This window comes from Oryx dammah, unplaced genomic scaffold (assembly GCF_014754425.2).
Source record: "Oryx dammah isolate SB20612 unplaced genomic scaffold, SCBI_Odam_1.1 HiC_scaffold_27, whole genome shotgun sequence".
Classification (NCBI taxonomy): Eukaryota; Metazoa; Chordata; class Mammalia; order Artiodactyla; family Bovidae; genus Oryx; species Oryx dammah.
Window position 1 is genome coordinate 76,705,027 of NW_024070211.1, and position 18,607 is coordinate 76,723,633.

The 18,607-nt window shown below is 38.2% G+C and overlaps 1 protein-coding gene across 1 annotated transcript in view; it reads left to right on the forward strand.

Moving 5' to 3' along the window:
- Positions 1-285: 285 nt before the first annotated feature.
- The window catches only part of HNMT (histamine N-methyltransferase), a 42,883-nt gene continuing 24,561 nt past the window's right edge, over positions 286-18,607 (forward strand). The window contains exons 1-2 of the mRNA XM_040228524.1: positions 286-772; positions 10,045-10,097. Coding sequence (XP_040084458.1) covers positions 636-772; positions 10,045-10,097 — 190 coding nt within the window. The 5' untranslated portion in view covers positions 286-635. The remainder of the gene's footprint in view (positions 773-10,044; positions 10,098-18,607) is intronic.

Genomic DNA, 18,607 nt, shown 5'->3' on the forward strand with positions numbered 1-18,607 from the left:
AACTAACCAGCACCTGAAGAAATGAGGCAGAGTTTAAAGTTTAAATGTGCTGGGGTGTGAGGGCAGGAAACTCTCCTACAGAAAGCCTGGAGGCAGATGACAATCCTTCGTCACTGATTCAGCAGCTGTCTCTAGAAGAGAAGGAAAGCCTTGAACTGGTCAGTGTGGTTACTGCTTTGGTGGCCACTTTCCCACGGGGAACTTACCCGAGGCAGCTGCTGCCAAAACAGGAAGTGATTTGAATGTTGTCTGCTTTTACAACATTCTGAACTTGAGTTGTAAAGCAAGTTTCAGCAGTGGATTTACTGCTCTGTGTTACCACCTCCTTTTCTTCTAAGATCACTGTGGCCTAAAATAAATACATTTATATTTTTAAAAATTAAAAAAAAAAAGGATAACTGTGGCCCGGTGAAGTCTCAGGGGCACAGTCCCGTGCAAATACTGACTTAGTATCAGCTTTTGCACACCCAGGCTTGCCAGCACTTTCAGTTCAAAGCAAGACTGTTGTAGGGTTTGGTTTTGTTTTTTTTTTCTGGATAGAACCCAGTGGGGACTGAGGAGAGAAAGAAGGAACTAGGAAGGGAAAGGAAGGAAGTTAAACGTCCCTTCCCTCCCTGTCTCTCAGAAAACCAAAAATGGCATCTTCCATGAGGAGCCTGTTTACTGACCACAGCAGATACGTTGAGTCTTTCCGGAGGTTTCTCAGCAATTCCACGGAGCACCAGTGTATGCAGGAATTCATGGACAAGAAGCTGCCGGGCATAATAGCAAGGTAACAGCAACAGAAAACAGGCCGTCTTTTGTGCAAGGGACAAGCCTGGGCGCGCTCTGTGCAGTGATAAATGGGTCATGCGCGGCGGCAGGCTGGGCTGACGGATAAGGGGAACTGATAGCAGCTCGGCTTGTCCCCTAGCGGCCCTGCACCCCGTCTGCCGCGTTGCAGTTAGCCGATCACTAGAAACATTCAAAAGCTCTGATTTGTGCGGATTTCAAGCTGCTTGGAGATAAGCGTTAACCCTTTGAAGGGACAAATTCACGTTCCTTTGGGAAAAGATAAGATCCAAATCTTTCAGATGAGATTTTTCGGCCCTCCTCCAAATTTTATGTTTCAAAAAATCCCAGAGTCTAGTGTTCTTTGAATTAGAATCAAATAATTACCAAATACTGTTTACCCCTGGGGATTGAGTGGATGCCTCTCAATTCTTCTAACACCCCTTTAAATTCATTTTCCTTATCCATTATCATAGTTACCACTCTCCAAAAGAAAAATTGTCATTTTACTTTCAAGTTAATATTAACAATGTGGCCCTACCAAAGCATTTTTCCATTATCAATGAAACTCACTAGTTCTTATCCTTCTGGCAGACTGCTTTTTTTTTTTTTTGGTGATTAATGAGTTCAATTTGTGCCAGAGCTGATAAGCATTATGAGAGTAACAGATTCCACATGGTAAAGATAATCAAATCACCTATCTGGGGGCGGATTGCTGTAACCTGACTCTGCTTCAGGAAATAATGATGGAAAACTGGGGAAAATGACTGTGGATCCAATTTGCAACAGCAAAAAAAACCCCAACAACAACAACAACTGATATTTTAGTCTTTCTGCTGGATTTTTCTGTTATAGGCCTGAAATTCTTTCACCAGGGCAGTTAAATCTGCCTGACTAGAGAAGATATTGCTGGGTGTATAATATATGGAATTTTGTTTCCTTTTCTATTTTTTATTTGCCATGGTTCAGTTTTCAATTTTTTTTAAACTGTTATATTTTTAAAAATAGTAGGATAATAGGACTTCCCAGATGGCGCAATGGTGAAAAATCCACCTGCCAATGCAAGAGATGCAGAAGACACAGGTTTGATCCCTGTGTGGGGAAGACCCCCTAGAGGAGGAAATGGCTACCAACTCCAGCATTCTGGAAAATTCCATCGACAGAGCAGCCTGGTGGGCTACAGTCCACGGAACTGTAACATGTTGGGCATGACTGAGTGACTGAGCATACGTACAACAGGAAAATAAAGCAAAAATCAAAGCAGACAGCAAATAAACAATTTTTAATCCAAAAACAAATTATAGTTTCTTTGGGTCTTTTTGCTCATTTCCAAAATTAAAGGTAATGAGTTGATTTCTGAGTTCTTTTGCAGTACTAAGCATCTGTGTTCTAGTCTGTGGTTATGCAGATCCTTAACTCAGTTTGCCTTATAGTGGTAATATCCAATTAGAAATCATCTGAATCATTTTTAAGGAATTTTTTTCTGAAGGTGATGCGAAATGAAATTTAGCTAAAGGACTTTCAAAACTGCTACTTAAAGTTGTTTATCAGTTATCAATAGGCAACATGTCTGCTTAATTTTTCAATTTTATTAAAGCAAGATGTGCTCATATTTTAAAAAGTCAAATGATTCTGAAAAGTTTACAGTAACAACAACAACAAAAATAGTGGTTTCCTGCCCTAACCAATCCCATTCCTGATTCATGCTCTCTGTAGAGACAATGAATTTCAACATTGTGAAATTATTTAGTTATTTCTTATGGAATTTTCTTTCCTAATTCTAAATAACATGTTATTCTCTTCCTTAATTTTGATGTATTAAAAGTGCTAAATAAACATGCACATCTCTCTCCCCACCATGTCAATACAATATATATATGTACATATATATCATGTATATATATGTGTGTGTGTTTATACATGCATATATACCTTACATATGCCTAAATTTTTATTAGTTTACATCATATCATTTTGTCTGTACATATTATTTATAACTGAACAATGCATTTATATTATCATTACATTTCATTTCATGTATAACTTTTTGTTTTTCCTAGAGTTACCTATTGATTTTAGTTTATATTCTTAGTTTTCTATGTACCTATCACTGTTTATACCGCAAACAGAAATATTAATCTCTCAATATATTCCAACAGATCAAGTAATCTGTTAATTTTTCCTCATGGGAACATTGTTTCTGGACTTTTCTGTTCTTTTTTTTCCAGTTTGGCTTGATCTGGTTTTGGCCTGATAAGGGAATTTATTCACCTTATAGAAATTCCCTTCTCCTCTCTCCAGTACTAAATTCTCTAACTCTGAATTCCATGCTGTGTTTTTCTTGGTTTCTTTCATCTTTTAACCCCATGCTGATCCTTTAAGGGCTTTCTAAGAAAGAGTGCACGGGAAGTAAATTTTTTGAGACTTTGTATGTTTAAAAATGCCTTCTCTCTGCTCATCTTTGTTAGAGTTAGATAGTTAGGGTATAAAACTCTGCACTGAAAATGATTTTATACCAGAAATTTAAAGATATTTTTCCATGGTCTTATAACCACTAGAGGGCTTCCCTCATAGCTTAGTTGGTAAAGAATCTGCCTGCAATGCAGGAGACCAGTTTCAATTCCTGGGTTGGGAAGATCCTCTGGAAAAAGAAATGGCAATCCACTTCAGTATTCTAGCCTGGGAAATCCCATGGACAAAGGAGCCTGGCAGGCTACAGTCCATGGGATTGCAAGAATCAGACACGACTTAGCGACTAAACCACTGCCATAGCCACTAAAGTTACTACTAAGAAACCTAATGCCATTCAAATTCTTCATCTTTAGCTTGTGACCTTTTGCTACTGTGTTTTGTTTTTGGTTCTTTTTTAAGATCTCTTATATCTAATATTCTGAAATTTTAAGATAATAATTTATGGTGTGGGTGTTTTTCACCCATTTTTGTGGGTAGTCCCTGGCCCATTTCAATTAAGATTCAGATCCTTCAGTTCAGGAAAGTTTTGGTATTATTTAATCATTCCTCCCCTCTTTTTTTGTCTTTCTGGAACTTTTATTCATCAAACAGAGGACCTCCTAAATCAATTCTCTAATTTTCTTCTGTTTCCAGTTGCTCCCTATTTTATCTTTCAGCCCTCTATTGTTCAGTATTGTGTTTTTAATTTCCAATAATATTCCTTTTTTACAGCATGCTGTTCATCTTTCATAGATAGTCTACCTTCCTTTATCTGTTATAAAATTGTCCTCTGCTTTCTGCACGTTTCTTCTGAATTCGCCTTTTCTGTTTCTTCTGGTCTCTCTGTCACTGCTTTCCTGTTAGCTCAGTCAGTAAAGGATCAGTCTGCAATGCTTGAGACCACCTGCAAAGCAGGAGACCCTGGTTCAATCCCTCTGTTGGGAAGATCCCATGGAGAAGGAAATGGCAACTCACTCCAGTATTCTTGGTTGGGAAACCCCATGGACAAAGGAGTCTTGCAGGCTACAGTCCATGGCGTTGTAATGAGTTGGACATGACTTAATGACTAAACCACCACCACCACCATGTTAGGGGAGCTCCCCAACTACCTGATAGGCCTTGGTTGTCCATCCAGTTAAATAATGAGGCACTAAAAATTGGTTCAGATCTTCTTTGTCTATGTACTGAAATAGTCTGTTGAGCAGCTGACTTGTAGTAATTAGATGTGAACTTAGCTCTTGATGGAGGATTCTCAGATACCAATATAGATAAGTTTATTGGTGAGATGGGTTATTTCCTCAGGGAGGAATTATTCAATCACCTGTCTGGGGGTAAAGAGCAGAGTGGGGAGGGCTATATTATATAGCTATAAATAGTAGCTTATTGTTGTCATCATGAGTACATCATGAGAAATGCTGGGCTGGAAGAAGCACAAGCTGGAATCAAGATTGCTGGGAGAAATATCAATAACCTCAGATATGCAGATGACACCACCCTTATGGCAGAAAGTGAAGAGGAACTAAAAAGCCTCTTGATGAAAGTGAAAGTGGAGAGTAAAAAAGCTGGCTTAAAGTTCAACATTCAGAAAATGAAGATCATGGCATCTGGTCCCATCACTTCATGGGAAATAGATGGGGAAACAGTGAAAGCAGTGTCAGACTTTATTCTGGGGGGCTCCAAAATCACTGCAGATGGTGACTGCAGCCATGAAATTAAAAGATGCTTACTCCTTGGAAGGAAAGTATGACCAACCTAGATAGCATGTTGAAAAGCAGAGACATTACTTTGCCAACAAATGTCCATCTAGTCAAGGCTATGGTTTTTCCAATAGTCATGTATGGATGTGAGAGCTGGACTGTGAAGAAAGCTGAGCGCCAAAGAATTGATGCTTTTGAACTGTGGTGTTGGAGAAGACTCTTGAGAGTCTCTTGGACTGCAAGGAGATCCAACCAGTCCATTCTGAAGGAGATCAGCCCTGAGTTTTCTTTGGAAGGACTGATGCTAAAGCTGAAGCTCCAGTACTTTGGCCACCTCATGCGAAGAATTGACTCATTGGAAAAGACTCTGATGCTGGGAGGGATTGGGGGCAGGAGAAGGGGATGATAAGGCATGAGATGGCTGGATGGCATCACTGACTTGATGGACATGAGTTTGAGTGAACTCCGGGAGTTGGTGATGGACAGGGAGGCCTGGGGTGCTGCGATTCATGGGGTTGCAAAGAGTCGGACACGACTGAGCGACTGAGCTGAACTGAACTGATTGTTGTCACATGTAATGCATTTAGACCCTTGCCTGGAAAATAGCAACTTTTCAATAATTCTTAGGTATCATCTTAGTATATGAAATGGAATAATAGTATTGTCTAACTCACAGAGGTGTTGTAAGAATTCAAAGGGTCAATTCATTACAGATGGCCGATGAAAAATTTGAAAGTGTTAGTTGCTCAGTCTTGTCTGACTCTGCACCCCCATGCACTGTAGCCCACCAGGCTCCTCTGTCTATGGGATTCTCCGGGCAATAAAACTGAAGTGAGTTGCCATTTCCTTTTCCAGAGGATCCTCCAACCCAGGGATTGAACCTGGTCTCCCACACTGCAGGCAGATTCTTAACCTTCTGAGTTACTAGAGATAGCCAATCAGTTCAGTTCAGTTCAGTTGCTCAGTCATGTCTGAATCTTTGGAACCCCATGGACTGCAGCACGCCAGGCCTCCCTGTCCATCACCAACTCCCAAAGTTTACTCAAACTCATGTCCATTGAGTCAGTGATACCATCCAGCCATCTCATCCTCTGTGACCCCTCTCTCCTCCCGCCTTCAATCTTTCCCAGCATCAGGGTCTTTTCAAATAACTCAGTTCTTTGCATCAGGTGGCCAGTGTTGGAGTTTCAGCTTCAGCATCAATCCTTCCAATGAATATCCAGGATAGATTTCCTTTAGGATGGACTGGTTGGATCTCCTTGCAGTCCAAGGGACTCTCAAGAGTCTTCCCCAACACTACAGTTCAAAAGCATCAGTTCTTCAGTGCTCAGCTTTCTTTATAGTCCAACTCTCATATCCATATATAACTGCTGGAAAAACCATAGCTTTGACTAGATGGACATTGTTGGCAAAGTAATGTCTCTGCTTTTTAATAAGCTGTCCAGGTTTGTCATAGCTTTTCTTCCAAGGAGTAAGCATCTTTTAATTTCATGGCTGCAGTCACCGTCTGCAGTGATTTTGGAGCCCAAAAATATAAAGTCTGTCACTGTTTCCATTGTTTCCCCATCTATTTGCCATGAAGTGATGGGACCAGATGCCATGACTTTAGTTTTCTGAATGCTGAATTTTAAGCCAACTTTTTCACTCTCCTCTTTTACTTCCATCAAGTGGTTCTTTGGTTCTTCACTTTCTGCCATAATGGTGGTATCATCTGCATATCTGAGGTTATTGCTATTTCTCCCAGCAATCTCGACTCCAGCTTGTGCTTCATCCAGTCCAGCATTTCTCATGATGTACTCTGCATATAAGTTAAATAAGCAGGGTGACAATATATAGCCTTGACATACTCCTTTCCCAATTTGGAACCAGTCTGCAGTTCCATGTCCAGTTCTAACTGTTGTTTCTTGACCTGCATACAGATTTCCCCATGAAGACTGAGACAGAACTTTGGGTGTCTTCTGAGGAGGTATGGGTCAGCAGAGGACTGCTGTAGGGGCAGGGGCTTTGGGTGCAGTAGACCTGGGTTTGGTATAAGCCCTATTGGAGGAGGTCACCGTTAACCCATCATAGAGCCACTAGAACTTACATAGGACTGGGGAAACAGACTCTGCAAGGGCACAAACAGAACCTTGTGTGCACTAGGACCCAGGAAAAAGGAGCAGTGACCCCCCAAGAGATGGCCAACAGGCACAAGTTATGATGCCCAACATTACTAATTCTTAGAGACATACAAATCAAAACTAAAATAAGGTACCACCTCACACTGATCAGAATGGCCATCACTAAAAAGTCAGCAAATAACAATTGCTGGGGAAGATGTGGAGAAAAGAAAATTCCGCTACACTGTTGGTAGGAATGTAGGCTTGTGCCCCCACTATAGAAAATAGTATGGAGGTTCCTCAGAAAGCTAGAAACAGAATTACCATATAATTCCAGCAATCCCAGCCCTGGGCATATATCCAGACAAAACCATAATTCAAAATGATACGTGCACTTCTATGTTCAGAGAAGCACTTGTCACAATAGCCAAGACATGGAAACAACCTAAATGTCCATCAACAGATGAATGGCTAAAGAAGATGTGTTGTGTACACACAATAGAATACTACTCAGCCATAAAAATGCACCAAATCATGCCATTTATAGTAACACGATACAACTAGAGATTATACTAAGTGAAGTGAATCAGAAAGAGAAAGACAAATACCGTATGAGATCTCTTATATGTGGCATTTAAAACATGGCACAAGTGAATCTATCTATGAAACAGAATCCTGGCCATAGAAGGCAGACTGTGGTTGCCAAGGGGGAAGGGATTTGGGGAGGGGTGGAGCAGAAGGTTGGGGTTAGCAGATGTAAGCTTTTATATATAGAATTCATAAACTACATGGTCATATAGTGCAGAGAACTATATTTGATATTCTGTGATAAACAGTAATGGAAAAGAATATAAAAAAGAATGCATGTATCAATGTATAATTGAATCACTTTGCTCTATAATGGTAATTAACACAACGCTGTAAGTCAACTGTATTTCAATAATAAAAATTTAGAAAAACGATTCATGTAAATTACGTAGCTGTGCTTAGAACAATAATAAGTTGGGTACTTGTCACGTGCAGACACATTTCTAAAGGATTCACATAAATTATGTCACTTAATACTCACAACTCTTTCAAAAAGCAGATACTATCATTATAACCCTATATGGTAGGAGGTATTATTATACTATTTCTTAGTAATAAAGGTACAGAGAATAATTCATTGAAGGTAACATATTAGTAAGCTACGATTTCAACCTATGTGCCTAGGTGCTCTGCTCTGTAACCTCACTATTCTATCCACAGATAGAAGCATCTTCAAGAATTAATCAAGTGCACAGACAGGGATGGGTATATTAAGACTCATGATCATGAGTTGGAAGATAATTAGAACTGAGGAAGGCAACTCATTCACAGATGTCCTTGACTCTATGCTTTCTAGTATTTTTAAGAACCCTGGTTGAATCTGTGTTCTTCCTGTCTCTCTGGGCAGGCTCCTCACTTGAGCCAAAAACCTAGCTTGTTTAGCATCCTAAAACACAAACGAGCACCATTCTTACAGTTCATGCTTCCCCTCCAGTCTCCTCTTTTTCCTTTTCACTCTTTCATCCTTTTTCAAAAATCTCTGTATCTTCTTTCTCTTTACCAATTTCACTTTTAATCCCACTGCCATCCGACTCCAGCTCTCAACCTCTTTTAAAGCTGCTGTTATCAGATATTCATACTGCCAAATTCAACGAAGAGTTGTCTTCTTTTTTATTATTTAGTTGTACACTCTTATGCCTCTGACACTATCATTGGCTTTTTTCCTTCTCTAATTCTCCAATCACCTCTCTGAGCTTTCCTGTTTCCCTCTGTGTCTTCTTTGTGTGTTCCCCCATTATCCCATTACCTTTAAAACCTGGTACTGTGTCATGATCCCACTATTCTTCTCTTTGCAATATTCTTGCGAGATAGAATCTGTTCTCTTAGTTTTGACCATTGCTCTATGATAATTCTCCAGAATACATCATTGATCCAAATCTCTCTTCTACCCAACTTCAATATTGCATATTCAAATATCTGCTGAATTCAGATTTATCAAAACCCTAGAAACACAAAACAAACAAAAACCTGACAAACACATAAACTTGTCATAAAATTACATCCCCCAGCTTCTTTTTCGATACCACACTTAACCTGATCATCCAAACTGGAAACATGTAGCAGTCACTGTGCATCTCCTACTTTTTTCTGACCCATTATTTTTTTTTTTTAATTTTACATCAGTCTAAAGAAAGTCCTACTATCATACCCCAATCCATCAAGTCCACTCTATTCCTATACAGAGTCATAAACTTGGTTTTTATTATCTCAAAATTCAACTTGAGAGAAAAGTAGTATTTTACTCATGTTTATATATCAGTGCCTAGGACAGGCACATAATAAATGTTTAATTAACATCTGTTTATCGAAAGGAAGTTAGCAAGAGGAAGGAAAGAAGGCAAGTATCATAGAGATAGTATGGATCACCTTAGCTTTTCTCCCATCTACAATGAAAGAAGTGTGTGTCACTCAGTCATGTCTAACTCTTTGGGACCCCATGGATTGTAGACCACCAGGCTCCTCATCCATGGAGTTCTCCAGGCAAGAATATTGTAGTGGGTGGCCATTCCCTTCTCCAGGAGATCTTCCCAACCCAGGGATTGAACCCAGGTCTCTTGCATTGCAGGCAGAGTCTTTATCATCTGAGCCACCAGGGAAGCCCATTTATAATGAATGGCTTATTATAATGATCAGACTCAAAGGTCACTTTTTCTGCTTTTATTCTCTGAACAGTCCTTAAACAAATGCTATTTCCTACCTCTGAGATGTCTATAGTGCTATTTCTAAAAGTCTCCCAGTTTAAGACTTTTAATGAGTGGAATCTTTACTTCCAAAGATTTGTAAAGACAGCAATATAACCACTGAAATGATCAACACCTTTCATATTGGCCTAATTTTTGTTCACTGTAATTTTCATCTGTTCTCTTCAACTAGACTTGATAATCAGATTTTATAAACTTCTGGCACATTTTTCTTAAACTACATAATTTTTTTTTCAGGATTGGAGATACAAAATCTGAAATTAAGATTCTAAGCATTGGCGGTGGTGCAGGTATGAACAATGCATTTTAAAATTTGTATTTCACTCCAGACATCATGAGCTTCCCTCATAGCTTAGTCAGTAAAGAATCTGCCTGCAAATGCAGGAGACCTGAGTTCGATTCCTGGGTTGGGAAGATCCCCTGGAGAAGTAAACGGCAATCCACTCCAGTATTCTTGCTTGGGTAGCAGGTTACAGTCCATGGGTTTGCAAGAGTCGGACATGACTTAGCGACTAAACCACCAGACATCATGCTGCTTGATGGCAATTTTGTTCGTTCTTTAGAAAAGCCATTTTCCTTCACTTTTGGAAGAGATTAGTTTATTAAAACTAGTAAGCGCCATATCACTTCAACTAAGATTAATGTCCCCATATATTTATGGGGTCTAGGACATCAGATTTCATTATTATCTGTACTAGGGATAAGTATGATTTTATTTTTTAAAACATATAAAAAGCATGGAAAAACATAGAATAATTTTGAAGATGACATTGAACCAGATGATTTAACTGTTCATAGTAAAGGAAAATTTCAAAAGACATTCCTTAAGTTTGTGCCACTTAAACAAGATCCATAGACTGGTTAGTGGTTTGTGAACTATTGCTGGTGCATGAGGAGATAAGCATGCCCTGGAATGTAAATCAATGCACAGCTCATTTCATTGAGAAAGCATCACTATGGAGAAAAGTATGCTTCATGACATAGTGAATTTACCCTCTTGTGGCCCCACTCTTTGAGTTGCCGTGGCCTAAGCCATTCCTTTCCTCTGACTCAGGTTCACAGCTGCCCTCTAAGCATTCAGCACACTCTGCAACTCCCTTTCATAAGCAGTTCATGGTCTCACTACTTAGAACCAGTGCTTTTATCCAAGGGGAAATGGGAGGTCTGGATAGGCAGATTAATGAGGGTGTAGTTTCTAACTGTGCCACTAATGAACTGTGTGAACCTGGCTAAAACATAAGCTTCAGTTTGCCCATCAGTAAAATGGGGGCAACGAATTATGTCTCATAGGTTGTAGTGAGATTTATACAAATAAGTTTATAAACTGCTTTTATAAGGTGAAGGTAGGTCCTTTCTACAAAATAAGAAAATTTATCTCCAGACTTTGCCACATATCAAACTCCTGAGTAGTGTTTGATTTAAATTGCTAGTCGTCTGAAAGTCTGAGTTAATATAATGATAAAACATATAGTATATATAATAATATATATTAACATAATATATAGTCATATCATTTATGTTATATAATGTATTCATATATAATAATATAGAGTCATATATATTATTTATGTGTTGAGATCCTTATTATTGTTTTATTTTAAAACAATCATGGAGTGATGGTTAGTAAAGGTTACCACTTGGTAACAAGTGAACACTGCATTACCACTTGTCACACAGTGTTAAATAGTGGTTTCTTGAGTCTCTTAAGTGTAATTGTTCTAATCCTACATGAGTGAGTTCAGTTGTGGCAACACAACACATCTTAACACAAAGATAACCAAGAGCCCTCCAATGGAATAGGATAGTTTTTTATGTCATCTAATGCTCATTTTTCATAAAATACACTGTGATATAATGTAATAAGGACTGACTGTTAAAGTAGTTTTACTTTATTATCATCTTTCAGCAAGAAAACAGAAACCAACAAGGGCAGGTAATGAAAGATACTGTCATGAATGATCTAATACATTGTGTTTAAGCTAAAATACTCTATTATTGCTTGTGATATTTTATGTCCTAAGGATTATAAGATTGATGAATTGCTCAAAGAGTGTCCTATTAATTCATTTAACCAAGACAGTCATTTCCAGTGTGTTTTGCATATGAATTTAAGGCAACCACAGGCAATGAGACTTATCATTTGATTGTGTCACTTGTGCTTGGACAAGAAGAGAAGCCCTACAAGGAAAAGTAATTAAAAACAGTCTCTACCATGGCCAAGTTAATTGACCTTTTAATATAAAGTTAATTGAATTTCTAATGTAAATTTATCCAGATGCTTATAAGCTATCTAGAGAAAGGAACATTTGCCCTCCACAGTGATTCCTTACATAAAGGTGCAAATAGGGGCTAATATAGAGAACTTTTCAGGACAGAGGGAGTAATGCTTGGTGTTCTTCTGACTGAACCTTGACATTGTATTAATAACAAGCTCTGCCTTGAGGGGAATATGGGTGCCCTTCAAGGTCACTCTTCATAAGACACTGATCAAAAACATAAGAACGGCAAGAGAAATTCAAGCTGTAAATACTTAGCCCTCACTGCTCAAGTAAGATATGAAATCAAAAGTAATACACTTAAAATCCCTAGGTCTAAAAGCCCTTGGCATGAAAGAGCAGAAAGGTGTTTAAAGGGAAAGGACACCCCACTCAGTTAGTTTGAGTGTTTATATACCAACTGGGAGATACTTATCTAATAGTTTGTCATTGACTAAATGTAAGTACTGGGTGCGCAGAAGAAACACACTTTATTATATAGTGAGGAACTCTCTGTCCTTGCCTTAGAGAAATGGTCTCCCTGCATGTTTCACAATCTACAGCGTTCCTGAGATTTTGCATTATCCTGTGGCTTATGTATCCTTAAAAATCCACTGCTGAACTCCAATCCCCAGTAGATAAGGTCATTGGCCCTGTCTTATACCTTGTGTTCTGCTCCCATAATGCATCTTACAGGGTTCTCCTCCAGTCTTAGCTTATGAGCCTCTCTGTTTTCACTTCCTAGATGTTTTCTTCCTGGATGCCTAGGCACCTCTAGATCATATTCTCCATATATTTAATGCAAATATTCTCTCTACATTCATAATGGTGCTACCACTTCTTACCATCACAATGAAAAAAAAATCTACCAAAAGAAACAAACTAAAAACTTTCCTAAATCAGATTCCAGCATTTATATTACTTAATGTTCATGCTCTTTGGGGACCTATTTGATTTTCTTCTCAGAACCATGAGTAGGGGTGCTATGCACCCTTTCTGTCTTCTGTCTCTATTTGTTGTTATTGTTGCTGAGTTGCTTCAGTTGTGTCTGATTCTTTGTGACCCTATGGACTGTAGCCCACCAGGCTCCTCTATCCATAGGATTCTCCAGGCAAGAATGCTGGATTGGGTTGCCATGCCCTTCTGCAGGGTATCTTCCCGACTCAGGGATTAAACTCACGTCTCTTACGTCTTCTGCATTGGCAAGCAAGTTCTTTACCACTAACTCGATTGGTATTTGGGTGGAGAGGGATTTCATAATCTGAGGAAGAATGTAAGAATTTTGAAAAAGGTATTTGGCAATTCAGTTCAGAAACCAACCAATTATTAAGGCTCTGTGCAGTTCAAAAGAAAGGAAATTGATGGAAAATTTTTCTATGTTACCCATAACTGATCTACCACATCAATAAAATACAGTTAATAAGCAACATTATTATTCATAGATTACATGTTTACTATTAGGAGAATGTTTGAAATAAATTCTATGGGTATTCAAAGAGAGGAAATCAGGAGAAAAAAAAATCATGTACAGAAATACAGACCATGTAGTTTTTACAGAGGCCAAATGGGGGTAGTGGTTTAGTCACTAAGTTGTGCCCGACTCTGGCAACCCCATGGACTGTAGCCTGCCAGACTCCTCTGTCCATGGGATTCTCCAGGCAAGAAGACGAGAGTGGGTTGCCATTTTCTACTCGAGGGGATCTTCCCGACCCAGGAATAGAACCTGGGTCTTCCGCCTTGCAGGCATATTCTTACTAATTGAGCTATGAGGGAAGCCCAGAGGCAAAATAAGGAAGTGTAAAGTTGTATATGTGCATGAATTTGTGTGCTTTAATGAAATAAAGTGTGCAATGGGAATAATTTGAGGTATCAGAGCATTTATGTCGTGCTGATTTCAGCAACTGTTTTTAGATATTGAGAGGAACCACATTGTATTCTAAACCTTACAGAATATGCTTTTTGGTCCATTGTCAACATTGATGCTTCCTAAAATTAAACTACCCTGTGGAGCTATTATTCAACTTTTAATGAGTATTGTCTTTATGTTTGATGGTACATAGAGAAAAAGAAACCCATATTCTTTATGGTAAGGGAGAGTGCTATTAATTTGCAGTGCACACACTTATGCCTGGAAAAATGTTCCAGAAAGCAGTAATGGGCAATGTGTTCTTGCTCTGGGCTCTGCTAAAAGGAGAATCATTTTATCTGTTTCATTGTTCAATTCTTATGTTCAAATGCCAGAAAATTTTATTAGGTTTCAACAGGACTATAACTTAAATAATCTCATTGTATCCAGCTTTCTACTTCTTTTTATTAACCTATTATGTACCAAATCAGCTGTCATACCTTACATAATAGTGTTTACATTTATACAAAATTGTTCAATCCACTGAAGCAACTCACATATGAAATACAGGTGGTATGGACCCTCTTATATAATTTTTATGATAATAATTATGCTGACATGTTGAGAGGGGTTAGGTGGTTTTCTTCTATGACATATAAACATCAACATTAAGACAGACTAAAATATAGAAGAGAATTTAGAGATCATCAACACCCTCATTCTACAAACTAAAAACATGAGAACAATCAAGAAAGAATAAAACCTAGGTCTCTTAACTAAAAAAACAACAGTCCAACAAACTGTACTAAACATATATCAAAGTTAATTATTGACTTGGCAAAAGAGAGACTGGGTATTTAGTAAGGACCAGCTATTTGGAAATCTAATTTTATCAGATTTTTAATCTTGTTTTCTTTCATAAATGACATGTTAAGGTGACCCTGAAGTTTAATTTTCTACGCGAGGTGAATGGAAGTTGAAATGAATGTAATTAAGGCAAGAACTGGAAAAGTTGGTCTATCCAGTTTAGAAGCAGAAGCTGGTAGGAAGCAAAGGTTAATGCTTCCAGTGTCCTCAGATAAGCCGCCAGTCTACATCAGCAACTAAGGAATGATTGAGGAAATAGGAGGAAATGCAGGATGTTTTTGCCTAGAAAAAAAAAAAGTATTTGAATATGCTTATTGCCATCGTCAGATATTTTCTATTAAGCAAACCACAGAATATTTGGCCCTAAAGAGCCAGTGGTTGAAAGAGAAAGTTTTTTGTTGTTGTTCAGTATTAGAGTTTATAAATGATCAAGATATGTGCTTTCACTTCTGAAAGCACGTATCTTTGGATGTAAAGAGCTACCTGTCATGTTAGGAGTATTAGCTTAGGCTGGAAAAATACTTTTCACATATGCTATTCAAGGGACTCAGGCACTGACATGTTGGGTAGTTGGGCTACTAAAGGTGCTTTCAGTCCAGTAAACCTATAATCTTATGAGTAACCTTCTAGAAAGAGTGGTGTGGCACCACTTTTGGTTATACTAAAGAAGTGAAATTCAAATAGAACTTCTAGACATGCAGATTATCTTTAGTCTGGATTTGAACTGCTTTATAACTTGACCTGAGTAAAACTGGTTCACTTATGTACAGCATTTCCTTCACAACCAGGATATGGACTTAGGTTCTAGTTAATCATTAACCTGTAGGATTTAGGGCTGTCTACTTCAGATAATCTGGGGCCTCAGATGTAAAGTATTCTTAAAGGTATTCATAACTGTGCTATTTTAAAATAAAGTATTCTCCTTATGTAAATTTACCAAAATAGTTTACCCCATTGTATTGTATGTAAAACTTTGAGTGAAGTATTGTTAAAGACAGGTATACTACAGAATTGAGAGGCATGAGCATAATACTGCAATATTGGCACCACTGTCATTAAAGCCAAAGTAAACAAGATTGTTTTGGCTAATTCAATAAGGCCTGAAGCAGGAAAACAGGGTTTAATGAGCAGAGTGAAGACAATAGTATCATTATCTGCAGATTAAATGACTGTATACTTAGAAAAGCAAATAAACTCAGTTGTGCAGCCTTACAATTAATAAGAATGCACAATAAGAATGTAGTAATGGCCTGATACAGGTAAAATAGGAAGAAAGCAATATGGTAGATGCGCATTTCTTTCTGCCAGCATTTTAATGTTTTTCATTTACAGGTTGGCTATTTACAATATACTTAGAAAGTTCATGGCATGTGGCTATCTGTAATTTTGCTGAGGGACAGATTTGTGTCTTCCCAGTTCTTATGCCAGTTTAGGACGCATTCTCTTAGTTGCTGAATGTGCTTCTACCTGATATAAACTAGTGAATAAAATTTTGTGATTTAATACACACAGTCATATAACCCTGGTATAGGTTGTCTATTTCCACTCTCATTTCCATCCTAATCTTATATGCCACAAGGAGGTTGGAGGGGGAGCAGTCCTAGAGACTGGGGGTCAAAACCCAGGGTCTTCTGAGGCTTTGTCTCTATTAACAATAGCAAACTGATAGAAATGGTGAAAAATATTGGATAAGTAAGCTACTGACATACAAAATATAAGAAACCTATTTTGAAGAAAATTCTTACTGAGAACAAGTTGACAAGATTTAAAAAGCAAATATGCCATAATGAGGTTACAGTGGCATGAACGCTTTCATGTACAAAAGCTAAGTGTAGGAAATGAAATGAAATTTTCCTGAAAGTAGCATGGCATTATATATCAAGAACAGTAGAACAGTTCTAATACTCATCTAATGCACAAGGAGCTTGTGATACTGGTTGTTACAATACTGACATACTTCATAAACAGCCAATCCCTGCGGTCCCAACAAAGCCCCTGCTGCTCTTCACTCCCTCCTTGCAGGGTCTGTTCATCCTCCCCATTCTATGTATCTCAACCCCCGACCTCTAAGGTACCCAGCAATGGGACTGGTCTTGCCTGCCCAGGGGTCTTCTGAGAATCTGCTATAGTTCTTCAGCCTGTATCCTTTGAAAGAGCTGGCATCTGAGACCTGTTGTTTTGGGTTTTGTTTTAATATCACCAAAGATCAAGGTTCTCATTTTAACATTAATTCTTGGTATGAATATGCAAAAAAGATTTTGCACAGTAATTCATGGTTCATTGTCAGATGCCTCATAATAGCAAAAAGTTTAAAACTAAGTGTAACTAACTATATACCTTTTAAACATCACAATATTGTAAGTTTAGAGTTTACCTCTCTATGTAATGTACTGAAGTAGCAAATATCTTTGTATTTAAAAAATGTAAATTGAAAGGGAAGGCAAAATTTAGTCTTTTTTTTAGTTGTTTGTTGAATATCACTATACCTCAATGTTCAGAACCCTTTGGGACATTTTCTTTAAGTTTGTGTCTCAGAGAACATTTTGGTAGTAAGGCTTTTCTTCTGCAGTTGCAAAGCATTCAGGCGGTATTCTTCCTGGGCCAACAGCCAGAAGACACGAAAGCAAATGGCAATGCCCTTTTCCACTCAGAATTTATATTTATAATCCCCTTTCTGAGACTCTCCAGCTGTCTTAATATTCTACTCTCATCTTTCCATACCAACAGAACTGCCTCCATACTGGGGCTCCCAGTGTAGAGGTGGGTGGAGAAAAGAGAGAGAGAGAGTATGGGGGAGAGAGAGAGTTGCAGGAGGTGGGGGGCGCAAGAGAGAGAGACACAGAGAGGCAGAGGGAAAAGAAAAAGACAAGAAAAGGGATCTCATCAATAATCTTTTATCTTTTGCACTGCAGCTCAAAATCAAGTCTGATTTTGCTCTGGTTGCAAACTCATAGCTGAAATTATTTTTCATCACTAAGCAGAGAGTTATCTGGGCAATTTTTCTCCCTAGAGACAATTTTGTGTGTGTGTGTGCCTGATATTCTGGTAGAGGGAATAAGGAAGATCATAATCTTAATGCAACATGTAATAGAATAAATTTTTTCCTGCTGATTATCTAAAGAACTCATATATATTTTGATGTGAGAAATGAAGCTAGAGTAGATGGAAATCAAATGGCTGGAGATACTGTGACTAGCCTTTAATCCTCCATTTTCTTGACCTGGAGGATGTTTTTATTTGGGGCATAGCCTCAGGGTTCTCCAGCTGGGCTTTGTGTTTCATTTAATGTAGCTCAGTTAGAAAGACAAGCCATCACGAATACATGATGAGTGCTCTTTCAAACTGTCTTTTTATTATGGAGCTGCCCATTTATAAAGGCACATCTTCATTTCCTTCTTTCCCAGCCTCCTTCAGATTTCTCTTAAATATCACCTTTTCCAGGAAGCTTACATGACCACCCAATTGAAAATCACGAACCCTCCCATCATGGCTTCCCCTGGCTCTTTTTTCCCTTGGTTTTAGGACTTATCACCATCCGTAAAGGTTGAATGTTTTGGTCTATTTTATTCATTGCTGTATCTCCAGTGATTAGAACCTAGCATTTAGTAGGTGCTTAAAAGTATTTGTTAAATTAATATATGGTAGCTTCAACTTATTGAATTATTACTATATATCATGAACTGTGGTAAATTATATCCATATAATGCCTTTAACATTTACAATGACCTGCAGCATAGACCATATTATCCCTAATTTAGAGAGATGTAAAGGGCAGAGATATTAACAAATTTGCATATTTCCATTGAATACTAAATTTGAGTCCAATTTTGTC